At 35.1% G+C, this 18,307-nt stretch overlaps 2 protein-coding genes across 2 annotated transcripts in view; one reads left to right on the top strand and one right to left on the bottom strand.

The window, feature by feature from the left end:
• SRSF11 (serine and arginine rich splicing factor 11) overlaps positions 1-6,611 on the bottom strand; it is a 43,752-nt gene extending 37,141 nt beyond the window's left edge. Inside the window, exon 1 of the mRNA XM_044238456.1 lies at positions 6,576-6,611. The gene's annotated coding sequence lies outside the window, so the exon portion shown is untranslated. The remainder of the gene's footprint in view (positions 1-6,575) is intronic.
• Positions 6,612-6,781: 170 nt separating this feature from the next.
• Positions 6,782-18,307, top strand: part of LRRC40 (leucine rich repeat containing 40) — a 50,008-nt gene continuing 38,482 nt past the window's right edge. Inside the window, exon 1 of the mRNA XM_044238454.1 lies at positions 6,782-6,963. Coding sequence (XP_044094389.1) covers positions 6,813-6,963 — 151 coding nt within the window. The 5' untranslated portion in view covers positions 6,782-6,812. The remainder of the gene's footprint in view (positions 6,964-18,307) is intronic.

Below are 18,307 nucleotides of genomic sequence, written 5' to 3'. Positions count from 1 at the left end.
GGCAGGTGCTTAACCATCCGAGGCACCCAGGCACCTCCCAAACATTCTTTTTTTGATAAAATGTAACTACCCAGGTTGCCTGGTTGGCTCAGTTGGTTAGGTGTCCAACTCTTGATTTTGGCTCCTGTCATGATCTCAGGGTAGTGAGATGGAGCCCCTGTTGGGCTGGGCTCTGCACTGGGATGGAGTCTGCTTAAGACGCTCTCTCTTTCTCTCCCCTCTCCCTCATTTCACTCTCTCTTTAAAACAAACAAACAAAACAAAACAAAAAATCCTCCCCTAAAACAATAAAAAGCTACAAATGTTCCGTGGAAAAATCTTCCTAGGAAGGTTTCAATTACTTTTCTACATTTTTAGAACAAGATTATTATTCTTATTTTCAAAAGTCATAAGCAATTGCATATATACTTGATTAATCTTAAAAGTACTGTGACATGGGTCAGAGCAATAGACCATCAAATGACCAAGGCATGGGAAAAAAAAAAAAAGGAAAATGTTACTAAGTACACTTGATGATCTAATTTCTGACAAATGATAAAGCTGAAGAAAACAATGCTTTCTCCCAGTCGCCACCCCAGTCACTTGAAGCTATGAACTATGAGCTGGAATTAGCTCACACTGAGGTCTAAAACATGTGGAGATGTTGATCAAATAATTATTTTGGAGGGAAGGGACGGTGGGAAGGTAACTTCCTAGGAAACGAATTAAAGGCAAAAAAGGCTAGAATCTCTAAAGTGGAAAATAATCAAAGCTGTATTAACAGTAAATAAATTCAGCGACCAGAGCAAAACACGTCTCTCTAGAAAGATGAAGAACAAACTGGGTTCACAGATTTGCCCTGTAAGGACCACATATTTAAATGTTCACTAGTATTTCACCATCCCAATGATGGTACCTTTCATGTTAAGTATATGCAACCGTGATATTTTAAGTGATGGGGAAGAAAACTGATGTGGAAAAAAACCTCTGGACAGTCTTGAAGTTATTCTGAAAGTTAAACTAGATTTAACTTGATTGCAATTTTAAGTATAGTCTGCTTTCAAATTTGAGTATCAAATTTTTAAGTAAAAATATATTGATTGTGATCATCAACTATCAAATTATTCTTATATTCTCCTCTTATCAACCCAAGCTGACACCAAGAATAAAGTCTCAGTAATCCTCATATTATCTTATTAAAACAGTTGGGGAGGGGCACTTGGGTGGCTCAGTTGGTGAAGTGCGGCCTTTGGCTCAGCAAGAACATGATCCTAAGGTCCTGGGATGAGCCTGCACTGGGCTCCCTGCTAAGCTGGTTGTTTGCTTCTCCCTCTCTCACTCCCCTGCTTGTGTCTTCTCTCTCGCTGTGTCTCACTTTGTCAAATAAATAAATAAAATCTTTAAAAAAATGAAACAGTTCGGGGGCTTTGTTGGTACAGAACAATATTTGCAATGTATAATCATATGATCTTTCTCTTTTTGAAGTATTGAGGAAATGAAGTTGTAAGCCAAATCCAACAGAACAAAATTATCAGCAGGGAGTGATATAAAGTCAAATTTTAAAACAGTGAATTTTAATTAAAATCAATTTTTAAACAGATTTATTTGTTAGTTGTTTTGTATGTATTAACACAAAGACAATGATATGAAGTACATTGTAGGATTTGGTGCCATAATTTTCTCTCATATTACTTTACTACTGTAAAGCAGGCAAATTCCAAAACCCTATAAAATTAGTATTTTCAGTCAGAGAAACTTTGCTCTTGGAAAAATGAGCAAGAAAATGCCTTTCAAAGGTTAGGAGTGGGGATCACTGGGAATAGTGGGAAACATTCTCAGATGATTTTAGAAAAGACAATAAACATTTATTTAAAGACATAAAAAGATGGCTCTATAACCACCCATTTCAGCTTTTTTTCCCTTCAATGGAAAGAAAATAAACCAAAAAATAAAACTAGTAATAATTATGATTTTAAAAATATGTTTTTAAACTAGTCCCTCCACTGTTCTCCAGAGGATAAACACTATGTGTAGAAGACTTCTTATTTTATTCTATTTTTATTTTTAAAAATACTTACCTATTTATTTTACGGGGTGGGGAGGGAAAGAGACGTCTTTTTTCTCTTTTTTTAAAAGATTTTATTTATTTGAGAGAGAGAGAGAGCGCTAGGGAAAGGAGTAGAGGGAGAGGGAGAAGTAGTCTCCCCACTGAGTCTGGAGCCTGATGTGGGGCTTCATCCCAGGACCCCGTGATCATGACCTAAGCCCAACATAGACATTTAACTGACTGAGCCATCCAGGCAATCTTTTTTTTTTAAGATTTTATTTATTTATTTGACAGAGAGACGGAGAGGAAACAGAAGCCGGGGAGAGGGAGAAGCAGGCTTCTTGCTGAGCAGAGAGCTGGATGAGGGGCTCAGTCCCAGGACCCTGAGATCATGACCTGTGCCAAAGGCAGATGCTTAACGACTGAGCCACCCCAATGCCCCAGAAAGAGTCTTAATCAGATTCTGCATGGAGTCATATGCAGGGCTTGATCTCACAACCCTGAGATCACGATCTGAGCCAAAACCAAGAGTCAGATGCTCAACTGACTGGCCACCCAGGTGCCTCATAGAAGCCTTTTCAAAAGAGGAAAATGAAAATGATTATTTTCCCAAAGCTGGTGGACTGAAATTCTTGTGTCTTAAAAGCACAGAGAAATATAAGACCCAACATTTGAAATAAATATTATACTATCTAGAGAAAGCTCACTGCTTTATGACAAAAGTAAAAAAAAAAGGGGCACAACCAGTTAAGCTTAAAACTCTTGGTTTCAGCTCAGGTCAAGATCTCAGGATCATGAGAGATCCAGTGCAAGTTGGGTTCCCCACTCAGCGCAGACTCTGCCTGAGATTCTCTCTCCCTCTTCCCGCCTCTCCCAACTGTGCTTTCTCTCTAATAAATAAATCTTAAAAAAAAAAAAAAAAAAAAAAAAAAAGTAAAAAAGAGAAGCACAGGGAACATGTAAAAAAAATACAAATAATTATTCTAAAATAAAATGTACTCCATCAGAAAAAGTATCACATACTAACAACAAAATTCTAAGCTACATTTGAAACTATGAATGAAATGTAAAGTATGTACTGCCTTCAACGAAATAGTATAGAATGTTTCCTACTGACTACTTTTAAAAGTTGGTAGTTAGAGCATGAATGGAAAACATGTGAAACTGCAAATGAAATTTTTAAAGGAAACTAAAAGACATGTAACAAATACCTGAAAAGTTGAATACTTAAAACATGGATAGCCCCGTCCGACATAATTTTGTTCTCGATTTTAATCACTTAAAAAAACTTACTGATATAAGGACAAACAGAGAAAACTCTGAATAGTAAGTATATGACAATGTAAAAAATTCAACTCAAAAAACATTAATAAGCAAGGTTAGGTTCAACAATGCTAATCAATAATGACAATGTTAAAAAATGAATGTTCTCTCAATAAATAATAACCATAAAATAGCAGTTCCTACTGATTAGGCAACATTATGAAAGATAAACATAATACTAATTCAAAAATAGGCTACATCTACATTTAAGTTACACAAAACGAAACTTCTAGAAATGTCTGCAAAGCAAATTCACTTTGCTATTAGTTGATAACATTTTTAAAATAAATGTGCTTAAAAATTTTGCACACGTTAATGCCAGTCTTCTTTACTACAGTTTCTCGATTTGCCTATATAAATCTATCCTAACTGTACTTTTCAGTTTTGAAAAAAATCTAACATGTAGCAAGGTTCCTTTTTTTTTTTTTTAAAGATTTTATTAATTTTTTTTTTTTTTTTTTTTTGATAAAGAGAGAGATCACAAGTAGGCAGAGAGGCAGGCAGACAGAGAGGAAGGGAAGCAGGCTCCTTGCTGAGCAGAGAGCCAGATGCGGGGCTTGATCCCAGGACCCTGGGATCATGACCTGAGCTGAAGGCAGAGGCTTAACCCACTGAGCCACCCAGATACCCCACATAGCAATGTTCTGAAGAGTAATATGGACATGTTTGAAAATGTCTTATTAAATTGTAATGGTAGAGGTAAGCCACTCTATCTTACTTTGACAATAGTTTCCGTTATGAAACAGAACAGCATTTTTTGGCTGATGTAATTCTTAGGCTCATATATTTTTTCCTTTTTTCAATTTTTTTTTTTTTTTTTATTTGGCAAAGAAGATAGACCAGGGAAACCTTTCATTACTTTAACAAAATGAATATAATAAATTGTAGCTAGGCAAATTCTGTTACAAAAGGTAGTTACACAGTAGACTCCAGTCACTGCACAGGAGTCATCCACTTCATGCTATTTCAAAAATCCATTTTTTTAAAGATTTTATTTATTTATTTGACAGACAGAGATCACAAGTAGGTAGAGAGGCAGGCACGGAGTTGGGGGGAAGCAGGCTCCCTGCTGAGCAGAGAGCCCCATGTGGGGCTCGATCCCAGGACCCTGAGATCATGACCTGAGCCGAAGGCAGAGACTCAACCCATTGAGCCACCCAGGCGCCCCTCAAAAATCCATTTTTTTTTAAAAGCAAGTATTTTTGCTATGCTCAACTTAAAAAAGGGTTGGGTTTTTTGTTTGCAATGCATTCTTCCTAAAGTAATAAAATTGATACAAAGTGTTAAGTCCCACAAATATAAGTATATATAACTATACTCTCTCATTAAAGAAGCTCAATTCAAGTTGCTCAATCTGTATTTGCTACATAGGTATATACAATGTACTATGGATATATACTAGAAAAATTTTTTATATATGTCAGTGTGTATATATTGAAGTTTACCACAAGTATACAGTCACTTGGATTTTCAGAATTCTTTTGCCATTAAACAGAATTATGCTTCTCTTATACAAAATACAGCAATGTTTACTAAAACTACATGTCAATACAAAATATTTAGTTCAAGTAGAAGCACAATAAATGAAAATATTATACCTTGCACGTTATTTTTAAAAATATTGAACTAAAAAAAGAATCAATGATGGGGGAGAGGTGGCTACTGTAAACTTTTATACTTGAGCAGTTCCTCCTCCAAAGGTAGGCTGTTGCATCCTACAAAAGAGGAAAAGTTTTTTCTCTAAAAAAAAAAACAAAAAAGCCCCTCTTTTAAAGCATAGCTGAAGTGTCCCTTAAAGTGGTTCTAGGAATAAGGCACTGAAAATGATGAAGTAACGGCCACTAGGTAAATCATGATTAACAAGACTTTGGAGACCTAGGTTCATATTCTTGCCTAAATCACTTACAGAAAATTGTGACCTTCATTCAGCAAGTTCCTTAATCCCTTTCAGCCTCAATTTTTTCACCTGCAAAATTGGTTATTGGGCTGAATAAGAGATAGCTAAGGAGGTATTATCAGCACTGAGCTTTCATTTATGGCTGTCACTTACAGCTCAGGAAGGTGACAATAATCATTACTGTCAAGATAAACTTGGGGTGGGAAGGAGGCCTATTAGTGGCCTTGCAAAAACTAGGGATCTTGCATTAAAACCCACTCTTCTTGCTTGGTAGTATAACTACTGGTACTTTTCTGCTATTCATTTTTAGTGTAAAGAACTCTAAAGAACCAAGAAATAAAAAGGAGAGGGGGTTAAAAACCGAATTTTACAGGTAGCAAGAACCTGGACTCAGGCAAAACTCTGTGCTGAGTTTGTCAGTGGGCCATCATCCTATCCTACTGATCCCCAAGTTAATCGAAGATTAGGAGCATATTTCCCGGTATATGCCTTCTGAAACAGAATCACTTCAACACAGTACTGAAGATGATGAGTTCCTAATTATTTGTTGAATGAATCAATACAGGTGTACATTTCAGACAGAAACTAACTATCCAGGAAAACCGACATACTGAACAAAATTTTCATTTTCTATCCTGGAGCCCCTCTCCTTCACGAAGCACTCAATATTTAAAGCTCTATCTTCACTTATTAAAACAAAACAAAACAAACAAATGAGATAGGAATTACCCCTAAATTCACGAAAAAGAAGTAAGCTTTAAAAACGGCCGAATAAACTCCTAAAGTTAGTCACGTGGCTGGTCAGATACAGAAGCAGCTGGAATTCGAACTCACATTTGGGCTTCAAAGTCCAAGCTGTTTTCGCTACACTAAAGTTTGCATTTCCACCTGTCTCTGTAAACTGTCACTATAGTGGAGAGAACCTTCATCATTAAGCTTTCTTTTTTCTCCTCTGATGCCAGCCCTTCCATTTCACACTCCCTCCTATGCTGGGCTACAAACTAAATACAACAGCAGGCAAGGCGAACTAATTCTAGGAGTCCGGGTGTACGCGCGAAGAACCGAAATCTGTTTTATTTGTTACACCGGACGAAAGTCCCGGCGCCACCTCCAGAAGCGACAAACACACAGTAGGGTCCGGAGAGGATTCAGACCGCGCCCAGGTCTCAAGTTTTAGTCAAGGCCCACGTTCAGGCCAAGCGAGAGAGAAGGTTACCCTTCCCTGACACCCTCGTCAAGGCGGGAGCGCAGAAGAGAAGGTTGGAGTTGCAATAACAGTACAAACAATAAACCCTCAGAGCCCCTCTTCAGCCCGTTAAACGCACTTACTTGAGCGAAGTAATTGTAAGACACAAGGCCGGCCCTGGCAACGGGAAGGGCTCCTCTACCCTCCACCCCAGGCACTGGCGGTGACGACATCGGGGCCGCGCCGCCAAGAGCGAAGGCCCCGCTCAAGGCCACGAGCACAGCGCACTGCGCGCGCTCACGGCAGGGGCGGGGTAGCACGCCGGCGCCACCTTTAAACGTCACGTGCGGCGCTCTGCTTCTGGACTCAAAGGTTTGAACATGTCGCGCCTGAAGGGAGTGGCGGAGAGGAATACCCGAGCGGGTTTTAGAGCTGAGAGGAGAGAGGTCGATGCTTCAGTACCGCAGGGGCTGTTAAAGGCAGCGAGGAAGAGCGGCCAGTTAAACCTGTCGGGTCGGAATCTCAGTGAAGGTAAGATCCAGAGGTACGACCAGATTGCGCTATTAGAAAGCACTTGCCCCTGGCAGGCTCCCTTTCCTTGGCCTGCTTCTGAATCTTTGCCACAGTCTCCTAGCCAGGACCCTCGGGGTCTAATTGAGGCACCCATCATATTCCCACTGGTCAGGTCAGGCCCGTTCAGTTCCTACTTTTTCTCAAGGAATAATGAGCATATTTCCTAGATTGAGGATATAGATAGATGCCATACAAATCAATTTGGGACCATCCTCAGAAACCTAGTAAAGATCAAAAAGCACCTGTGTACCATGAATGAATAGTAGCCAAATGCACTTGTGATTGTCTCTTGTGTAAGGGAGGGAGTGGGAAGTGGGAAGAGAGAATATAGCATTCTTCCTGTAATGTTTTTCTCTACTTAAATTCAGGTTTGAGGGGCGGCTGGGTGGCTCAGTGGGTTAAAGCCTCTGCCTTTGGCTCAGGTCATGATCTCAGGGTCCTGGGATTGAGCCCCGCATCGGGGAGCCTGCGTCCCCCACTCTCTCTCTGTCCGCCTCTTTGCCTACTTGTGATCTCTGTGTGTCAAATAAATAAATAAAATCTTTTAAAAAATAAATTCAGGTTTTAGGCTATCTGGGATTGAAACCTTCCATTTTCCTTTTAATGATTGCTTTTTTATTGTGTCGTGTATAGAGTGGATCAAGCAAATACTTTCAGAACAAATCAAAGGGTATATGACATTAAATCTCTGCTCTATTTGGAAAAGCTTTTAATCAATGGAAACATAAATATCTTAAAGCTACAGCTTTACATACACATTTGTTTTTCCCAGAGCCTGGAACATTTTCCTTGCTACCTGACTAGAGCTTTTTGCTTCCTATAGGACTCTGCTCAAAGGTCACACTTCCTAACTTGCCCTAATCAATAAATATCATTGCTAACACTATGGTTGGTTGGTTTTTGTTTTTACCTGTTTAATTTTTAAATAACGTTTCACTATCAGAATTTATATTATATATTTGTTTATTGTCTTATGTACTCTCCCACTAGAATGTTGGTTTCATGAAATCAAGGAGCTTTCTGTTACTCATTGTTGTATCACTAACAACCAAAACAGTTCTTGGTTCATAATAGATTCTTATTCAATGTTTGTGGAAGGAATAAGTGAGTGAATGAATCTTTCCAAATACTAAGTGCTGTACTAGAATGTACTTTTTATTGGACCCAGATGATTTTGTCTATTAAAAGTTTAAAGGAACAAATGAATTTTGACTCTTCACTCCATGTTGACATGACCAGGGCTATTTAGGTTATCATTGTATAAACAGAGCCTACCACAATACCAACACATATTAGGTACTCAAAAAATTATGTTGAATGAGTGGATGTATAGTATTTCATAGAGGAGAAAACTATAAATGGGAGAGGCACATGGTATTTGTAGCTTATAAATCAAAAAGAAGTCCTTGTTACCATAATGTAGAAGATGTTTATCTAGCTGTAGCCCTTCAACAGCCCTTGTCATTCAACCTTTGACACCCAAACCACTGTAATTCTGAACCATGTATAGCCCCTTATGGAGCCATGCTCCTTATCTGCATATCTTTGCTTATGTAACTTTGAGATGCTTAATCTCACTGTACTTTATTTTCTCATTTATAATGTGGTAGTGATAATAGGGCCTATTAAGTTTAATTAGCAAGTACACAAAGTACTTAGTACATAAAAAGTGCACGGTAAAAATTGTTATCATTTTTATTGCTATCACTGTAAACATTGTAATAGCTTCCTAAATACTTTCCTGGATTTCTTTAACTCTAAATCAGTGTCATTACCAAGAGTTATCTTTCTAAAACCTGGATCTTATTATGTCACTCACATTTAATGACTCCCCATATATCACAAGATTCAGTATAAAATTCTTAGTGCAACATACAAAAACCTTTTGAAATCTTGCCCTTCAGTATTTACAAGGCCCTCCTATCTTTTCTCAGAATCCTATACTTTAACAACAATAACAGTAATGAAAAATTCTTTTCCCCGAACAACTAACCATTTAAAACAATGTTTGGATTGTAGAACAACAGTCTTTTTAGAATAGTTTTAGGTTTCCAGAAAATTGAACAGATAGTACAGGGTTCCCGTATACACCCTTACTCCAGCTTATGGTTTCTCCTTTATTAACACCTTACATTAATGTAGTGTAGTTGTTACAGTTGATGAGCTAATACTGATACATTAGTATTAATTAAAATCCATAGTTCACATTACTGTTCACTCTTTGTATTGTACAATTCTGTGAGTTTTGAGAAATGCATAATGTCCTGTATCCACCATTATGGTGTTCTATAGAACAATTTTACTGCCCTAAAAATCCTCTGAACTCTACCTATTCATTGTGGCAAGACTGGTAGCCACCAATCTTTTTGCTCCTATAGTTTCGTCTTTCCCCAAATACCATATAATTGGAATCACACAATATGTAACTTTTTTGACTGGCTTTTTTCGCTAAGTATTCATTTAAGCTTCCTCCGTGTCTTTTCTTCTTTTCTTCTCATTTCTTTTTTTATCACTGAATATTCTATGGTTTGGATGTACCATTTTATCCATTTACTTTTTGAAGGACATGTTTGTTTTTTCTAGTTATTGGCACTTGTGAATAAAGCTGCTCTTGGTGCTCAGGTTTTTGTGTGGGTGTAATTTTCAATTTTCAACTAATTAGGAGTGCCATTGCTAGATCACATGGTAAGGCTACACTTAGCTTTATAGGAAGTTGCCAGAGTGTCTTCCAGAGTGAGTGTACCATTTTGCACTCTCAATAGCAATGAATGAAAGTTCCTGTTGTTCCACATCCTTGCCGATATTTGGTGTTATCAAGTTTTTAGAGTTTAGCCATTCCAATAAGTATGTAGTCTTACCTTAATGTTGTTTTAGTTTCCTATTCCCTAATGACATATGATGTGGAACATCTTTTCATAAGCTTGTTTGCCATCTGTTTATTTTATTTGGTGTGGTGCCCGTTCAGATCTTTTGTCCATTTTTAAATTGGGTTGTTTGTTTTCTTACTTTTTAGCATGGTTGTCCTTCATCCTTTTATGCTGCATATCTCTGTTCAGTAATTTAGGGTTCAATGACTAAGTGATGCATAGAAGGCCAGTGGCCCGTTATTTAGGATTTTTAAAAGTCCGTGTTATATGACATATAGAAGAAAGCTATGTAAGTGGTTATGTTTTTTGACATAAAGTAATTGTAGAAAAATGATCACTATTTTCTGATAAACTTTTACTAACTTGTCCCTTTTACTGGTCTACACATTGTTATACTTCTAAAAATATACTCATTTTTAAAAAAGTCTTCCTAGGGTGCCTGGGTGGTTCAGTTGGTTAAGCATCTGACTCTTAATTTCTGCTCAGGTCATGATCTCAGGGTCCTGAGATAAACCCCACATTGGGCTCCACAATGGGTGTGGAGCTTGCTTAAGATTCTCTTTCTCCCTCTTCCCCCTGACCCCCTGCTTGTAACTCAAACACACACTCTCTCTCTCTGTAGCTCCAAATAAATAAATAAAAATTAAAAAGTCTTCTTGTTATTTTTATTATCTCCAAATGTTATTACCATATAATTATGAATTATGTACAAAAGCAGTGATCAAACATGGCTTCTTTCTGATTGCTTACAATATATATGAGAGATCATGAGATATTTTATATGAAAGATATGAGATAATAAATATGGAAGTGTTTGAATGCTGTGGGGCGTTACAGATACTTATTTAAATTGCATTTGTTATATACCTTCTATCTATGTTTCTTCCAGATATTGTGAAGAAGCAAATTAACACTTCAAACAATTTATAGTCACATAGGCATTTTAATATGTTTTATTCAGATCTATTTATCAAGAATTGCACGTTAAACAAATTTTTGTGTTGTACTCCAGGTCTTTCTTCCTGCCATATTTATGCAGCAATTTAAAATTGCTCATGTCCGTTATTTTATTAGAACCTGGGTTTTAATTTTGATGTATGTAACCCAAAGCAGTTAAAATTCTGTTTATTCTTTCTCTTAGATGGTGGCCTTCTTGAATTCATTCTTCTTAGTGGAAGCTCTAAGAGTAGTGAGACATTTTATTACCCTAATAGGGTGTTAACTGTACACAGTAATTTTTACCTGTAATAGAAATGAATACTTTTGACAGCTTTTAGTACCCTTTCTTTTGATAGGCCATAGTTCTTTTATGAAAATACCCATTTATAATTTTCTTCTTTATAAAAGCATTGTGTCTATTATAGGAAAAGTATAATCTATAGGAAGCATAAAAAGGGAAAATAGTCATTCAGGGTTAGTCACTGTTGATATTTTGAAGGTTTTTCTTCTAAAGTTTTTTGGGTGAATATAATTTGCCTTTTTTTTTTTTTTTTCCCAAACAAACTTAGAATTGTATTGAGTTCTGCTGGACTCCTGTTGGAACATTTTTTGGTGTCACTTGAATAATCTGATTATTCTTAATGACTTTAATATTTGGTCTTATGATTACTATAATTTACTAAAGTGTTCAAATATTGTTGGCAGTTTTTTTAAGTTATCATTCTTAAGTGTCAGTTCTGTAACTTCCTGATAAAGGTGTGCTGAAACAAAATAACTGTTAATAACCAACTTCAAAGAAGAATATTAGAAACATTCTGGAAATTTTTGAAGGAAAGCTCCTTTCCTGAGCAAGTATACAGAAATATGTCATTGCTTGGTTTAGTATAGATACTGTAGCTTTTTTGATGGACCAGGTAAAATAAAGATGGAGTTGAAAAGGTGGTATTGATTGTTGCCTTGTGATTACATGACATTGGTAGGATAGGATAGTGTAGAAAATGTTTTTGGGTGATACATCAAAAATTCAATGAAAGTAAAAGGTGCCAGAGTTTGTAACAAAAGAATGCTGTAAATTTTAAAGGAAACCACATGATTGAACTGACAAGAATATTGGTAAGAGGATACTTTTCTAAACCAATTAAATTTGTTTGGAAACCATATTATTTGAAAGGGAAATATGGGTATAAGCTTATCCTTATTTTGCAGAGAGCAGTTTGGTTAGTTTCCGTTTGTGGAATTAATAGGTCTAGGGCTTCTAGGCCTCAGGATGTCATGCCATCTGTTTTAAGGTACTGAGAGTTTGCCTTTTTCAAAAAAGTGTGTAAAGTTTTTTATGACACAGTAAAAAGTGTAACATGACCGTATATTTCCCAAGTTTTAAATAACCGTCCTTAAATCTGTATTAACTGTGTTCTGCTTTACTATTTAGCTTAATGCTATTTTGACTACTAGTTGTCTTAATTGAATTTAATTGTATGAGCAGCTAATAATAATTAACCAAAGTATCAGATTTTAATAATAATTTCAGAAAAAGGGGCGCATGGGTGGCTCAGTGGATTAAAGCCTCTGCCTTCAGCTCAGGTCACGACCCCGGGGTCCTGGGATCGAGCCCTGCATTGGGCTGTCTGCTTAGCGGGGAGCCTGCTTCCTCCTCTCTCTCTGCTTGCTTCTCTGTTTCTTGTGATCTCTGTCAAATGAATAAATAAAATTTAAAAAAATAATTTCAGAAAGAAACTATTGAGTGGATTATCCAAATAAGCTATTCTGGAACATTCTTAGAAATGAAAACAAGAGGAAAGTGTTTTAATCTGTATACAATGACAGAATCTTGAGGTAAACATTTGGTTTTTAGTATACTGAAATCCAGGGAAATCTGCTTGTTTGGATTATGAAACAAGGAACTAGGTGGTTAATTGAAAATACCATTCCTATTTCTTTGTCTGTTAAAATAGTTCTGAACTTCATTGTTTCAGTCTCTTGAGAAGTATATCTCAAGTTACTATCAGTGCCAAAATTTGTTTAATAAGTTAGTGCAGAACTTAAACTTATGTTTATATTAATATGTTCACCTAGTTGCATTTTAGTATGTTTTCTTAGGTAGGAAAGGATGTTAGTTGAGTGAATGCCATCTGTCATGGATACTGTCACAGAAAAAAAACAGATTGAGAAGAATGGAATTACAGTTTCAATGAGTTTTATCTTCACTTTAAAACTGAATATACCCTCAAATTAAAATACAAATTTAAACTTGTTTTTCTCTTAAAGTGATTAGTAAAAAAATGTTTCCTTTTTTATATGTTAAACATTGTTTCGTATTGTTGGTTTTTTTTTTTTTTTTTTTTTTTTTTTTAACAGTATCCTGCTGGACTTCAAGAGAGAACAGTTCTCTTCATACATTCTAATATAACAATGACTCAGGTGTTCTAAAACATAAAGATACTCAAGCTGAAACTGAGTTAATGCTTTCTATATAACTATTCGATTTTACTCCGGTGTTATGTGTGGATATGTGTATGACTGTATTTGTTTCTTATTGAACTTTAAAGATAGTCTGAAAATGACACTGCAGTATTGTGAATAGTCAGTAGGGGATTCTTTCTTTAATGTAAATGGGCCATTGGTTGCCACGAATAAACTACTGTGAGAAATTTGGAATGTTTATCAGTGAGCTTTCCCTGATCTCTTGCAAAGTGCTAGTCCTAACTGGTTGATTCTTGTAAAATCCTCATAATTGGGTAGAGGGTTTAGTGAATGGCATTTGTAGGATAAGCTGATATTAAAATATTATTCTGCACCTAGCAAAAGAATTTTTGTATTGCTATTGCTATATCCTAGCATTTAAGTTACTGTGGGGCTCTCTCATTTAATCAAAAAGGAAAATGGTAACCAGAGATGTTGGATTACTGGCCAGTTTGATTAGTTGCACAGTTTAAACCAAAGCTTAGTTCTCTCTTTGGTCAGTGATACATCCAGGATGTCATCATGTGTGTCATAGTTGAACATATTTACAAGCTTTTAGAAGATGGAATCTACGTATATGAGTATATAGACCTTAACAGGAATAATTATGGTTTTCCACTTTAAGGAAATAGCATATACTATGGGTGATCATTATATACATGAAATTCTTCAAAACTGTCTAAAAAGATTTCTCAATTTCATGATTTGTTGCTTCTGTAGTTTACTGGCTACACATTCTTTTATTCTTCCATGTGAAAACCATTTTAAACTTTAAAAAAAAATTTCTTCTCTGTTTCTAACCGTACTCGCCTCTAAGTGCCTTCCCCATATTAGACAAGTTCTCTGGCATCAATCCATCGGTAGTCCCTATTTCTATAATTAACTATTATCAGTGAGTAATATGCCCCCAAAAATATGCAAAGAAATCTTTTCCCAGTCTTTGTTAATGGCCTTCTGTTCATTGTGGAAGCTTCTAGTCATGTATGGCTACTTAAATGTTAATTAACCAAAATTAAATAAAATTAAAAATTATGTTCTTCAGTCACCTTAGCCACATTTTAAGTGTTCAATAGCTGTATGCAGCTAGTGGCTACCATATTGAATAGTGCAGCATATAGGATATTTCCATCATTGCAGAAAGTTGTATCGAGTAGTACTGTTGGAGACAATTAGCATCTTGTGAGAAATATATTTATCTGTGTATGTAGATGTATATATGTATGTGTATTTATGCATATATATACCTTGATATATAAGTATATATACATACACCTATGTGAATGAATATATGCACACATAAGATTGCCTTGATACATTATATCACGTTTATCTTATTTTGAGTTAACCTTATTGTGATATGATTTACAATGTGTGCATCCATTTTAAGTGTACCATTTAGTGAGTTTTGATGTATATATATGTGTACACACACACACACACACACACACACATTTACACATACATGAAATTGTGTAATCACTACCACAATAAAAAGTATAGAATATTTCCAACACTCAAAAAGTTCCCTTAAGCCCCTTTTTTGTCAGTCAGCCCTCACTGCTAATTCTATACAATCAGTGATCTGCTTTTGTCAATACAGATTAGCTGCTTCTAGAATTTCATTTAAATGGAATTATACATTTGCAATTTTTGTTCCGTTTTAGGCTTCTCTTGCTTAGTATGTTTTCTGAGGTTCCTCCATGTTGTTTGTATCAGTATATTTTTTTATTGTTGAGTAATGTCCATTGTATGTATGTATGTATGTGTTTGTGTATATATATGTATATGTACGTACATATATATATATACCTCAATTTTTTATCCATTCACCTGTTGATCAGCATTTGATTTGCTTCTAGTTTTTGGCTGTTATGAGTAAAACTACCATGAGTTTTCAAGTACAGTCTTTGTGTAGACGTATGTTATCATTCCTGGTAAGTTGGTAAGTTACAAACCTGAGAATAGAATTGCTTGACATATAGTAGTAAGTGTATATTTAACTTTATAAGAATTTACCAAGCTTTTTGCTCCTAGTAAATAAGAGATTCAGTTGCTCTAGATTATTACCAACAGTTCGTATTGTCAGTCTTTTTGATATTAGCCATTCTTGTACTTGTGTTGTAGTGCCTACCTCCTTATAGTTTTATTTACATTTCCTTAATGACTCATGATGTTGAGCATCCTTTTCAACTATTCATTGGCCATTTGTATATCTTCTACCCAGTGCTCAGATTTTTTGTCTCTTTTTAAGTTGGGCTATTTGTATTTAAGTTGTAAGACCTTTTATGTTTTGGAATAAAAGTATTCAGATATCTATCTCTATCGATATCTAATATATTTTTGTGGTCTGAGGATTAATGATTTCTTTAGAAAAACAGAAGTTTTCAATTTTGAGGAAGTCCAACTTATTATTTTTTCTTTTGGGATTTGTACTTTTTCAGTACTAAGAAATTTTATCCATCCAGGAACTGCAAAGATTTTCTCCTCTGCTTTCTCTTAGAATTTTTATAGTTTTGTCTTTCATGTTTAAGACTATCATCTATTTTAAGTTAAGGTTGGAGTGTGTCATAAGGTAAAGGTTGAAGTTTTTTTTTTTATCTATATGAATTTAAAGTTCCAGTGCCATTTGTTGAAGAAGACTTTTTCTTATTAAGTTGGCATTTCTGTTGAAAATTGGTTGACAATATATTATTGCATGGAATTTTCCTGAACTCATTTTTTCTATTGATTTATATATCCTTAATACTAATACACTGTCTTGACAAGTTTTATAGTTAAGACTTTAAATCAATTATCGTTAAGTTCTGCAACTTTTCTCTACTGTTTCAAAAATTAATTTATTTTAGTTCTTTTGCATTTTGATAATACATTTTAGAATCAGCTTGTTAATTTCTGTAGCAACGCCATCTGAGATTTTGATTATGACTGTGCTGAATCTGTAAGTCACCTTGGGGAGAAGTGACAACTTAAATTAGTTTATAATTTGGTATATTTGTCTGCTCATCTACACCTTCTCTAAATTTTCACAGCAGTATTTTTTATTTTCATGCCACAGGTTTTGTATTGATTTGTCAAGCTTAGCCCTGAGTATTTCATGGTTTTAGATGCTGTGTCTTAAGAATCTTTAAGCATCTAAAAGAGTTTTTCATTTATTGATTGCTAATACCTAGAAGCACAGTTGATTTTTGTATATTAACCTTGAATTCTGTGGAATCTCTAAATCCATTCCAAGTAATTTTCTTATAGGTTCCTTAGGATTTTCTACATAGGTGATCATGTTCTACTAATAGAGATGGTTTTACTTTTTCCTTTCCAATCTGAATGCCATTTATTTACTTTCCTTATTGCATTGGTCAGGACCCAGAGTAGAATTCTGAAGTTGTGATAATGGGCATCCTTGTCTTAAGAAGACACTGAGAGAAAGCACCTAGTTTTTACCATTATCTATGATGTTAGTTGTATGCTTTTCATAGAAACCTGCTATTAGGCCAAAAGAATTCCCTTCAATACTTAGTTTTTTGAGAGTTTTTATCTTGTCAGTTTTTTTTTTTTTTTGCATTTCTTGAGAATCATTGTTTCTTTTTTCTGTTAATATGATAGATCTCATTGATCTTTAGATGTTAAAACACTCCTGCATTCTTGATGTAATTACCACTTGGTTGTGATGTGATGTATTTTTTATATGTAGGTAATTTGTTAAGGAATTTTGGGTCTGTAATCATTAGGGAGTTTGGCTTGTAGCTTTTTTCTTTTTCTTTTTTCTTTTTCTTTTAATGTCTTTGGTTTTGGTATCGTGGTAATGCTGGCTTTATAAAACGAGATAGAGATTGTTCTTTCCTCCATTTTCTGAAAGAGTCTATGTAGAATTAGTATCATTTCTACTCCAAATGTCTGTTAGAATTCACCGGTGAAGTCATCTGGTTCTGCAGTTTTCTTTGTTTAAGTATGTTTTAAATATTTAAATGGGAATATTTATTTTTTTTTAATTTTTTATTTTTTATAAACATATATTTTTATCCCCAGGGGTACAGGTCTGTGAATCGCCGGGTTTAAACACTTCACAGCACTCACCAAAGCACATACCCTCCCCAATGTCCATAACCCCACCCCCCTTCTCCCAACTCCCCTCCCCCCAGCAACCCTCAGTTTGTTTTGTGAGATTAAGAGTCACTTATGGTTAAATGGGAATATTTAAAATAGCAAATTCAATTTCTTTAATAGATGCAAGGCTACTCAGATTTCATATTGTTGTTGTGGCTTTTTTTTCCCATTTCAGGGAATTTGTTCATTTTATTTAAGCTATTGAGTTTATAGATGTGAAGTTGTTTATAATAGTCTCTTCCTTTTAACATCTGTAGGATCTAAGGTGATATTTCAATTTTCAAAGAACCAGGTATTGGTTTAATTGCTTTTTATCTATTCTGTTTCATGGATTTCCCCTCTTTATTTCTTTGCTTTTGTTTATTTTGTGTTTAATTTCTTCTTTTTCTAGTTTGTGATTGTAGCTTATATCATTATAAAATGAGGTTATTTATGAAGCAAGACTGGACTTGAGTTGATAATTGTTATAGGTGGGTGGTGGATAATGGAGTATACTTCATTATACTGTTCTTTAAATTTATGTATATATTTGACTTTTTATATAATATTTTAAATATTACATAAAGTAAATGAAGGACACTTGGGTGGCTCAGTTGGTTAAGTGTCCAAATCTTGATCTCCGGTCTTGATCTCAGGATTGTAAGTTCAAGCCCTATGTCGGCCTCCATGCCGGATGTGGAGCCAAATAGATAAATAAATTACCTGACTATATCATAATTTTTGTCACATTTATATGCCTACTGACATTTATCTTTACCTGATAGTATCTGTTTTATGCATTGGTAAGTTATTTCAGGATAACTCTAAAGAATTCCTCTATAATTAGGACTTTTTGTAACGTTTAGTGGTTCTTTCTGTTTTTGGGTAGGAGAAGAAAAGTGACATAAATCTTAATGCTCTAAGCTCTTGAAGAAATTGGATACCTCACAAACAGT

Source organism: Neovison vison, chromosome 2 (assembly GCF_020171115.1).
Source record: "Neovison vison isolate M4711 chromosome 2, ASM_NN_V1, whole genome shotgun sequence".
In the NCBI taxonomy this organism is placed as follows: Eukaryota; Metazoa; Chordata; class Mammalia; order Carnivora; family Mustelidae; genus Neogale; species Neogale vison.
The sequence above is the reverse complement of the archived record's forward strand: the minus strand, read 5'-3'. Positions and strand labels throughout refer to the sequence as shown.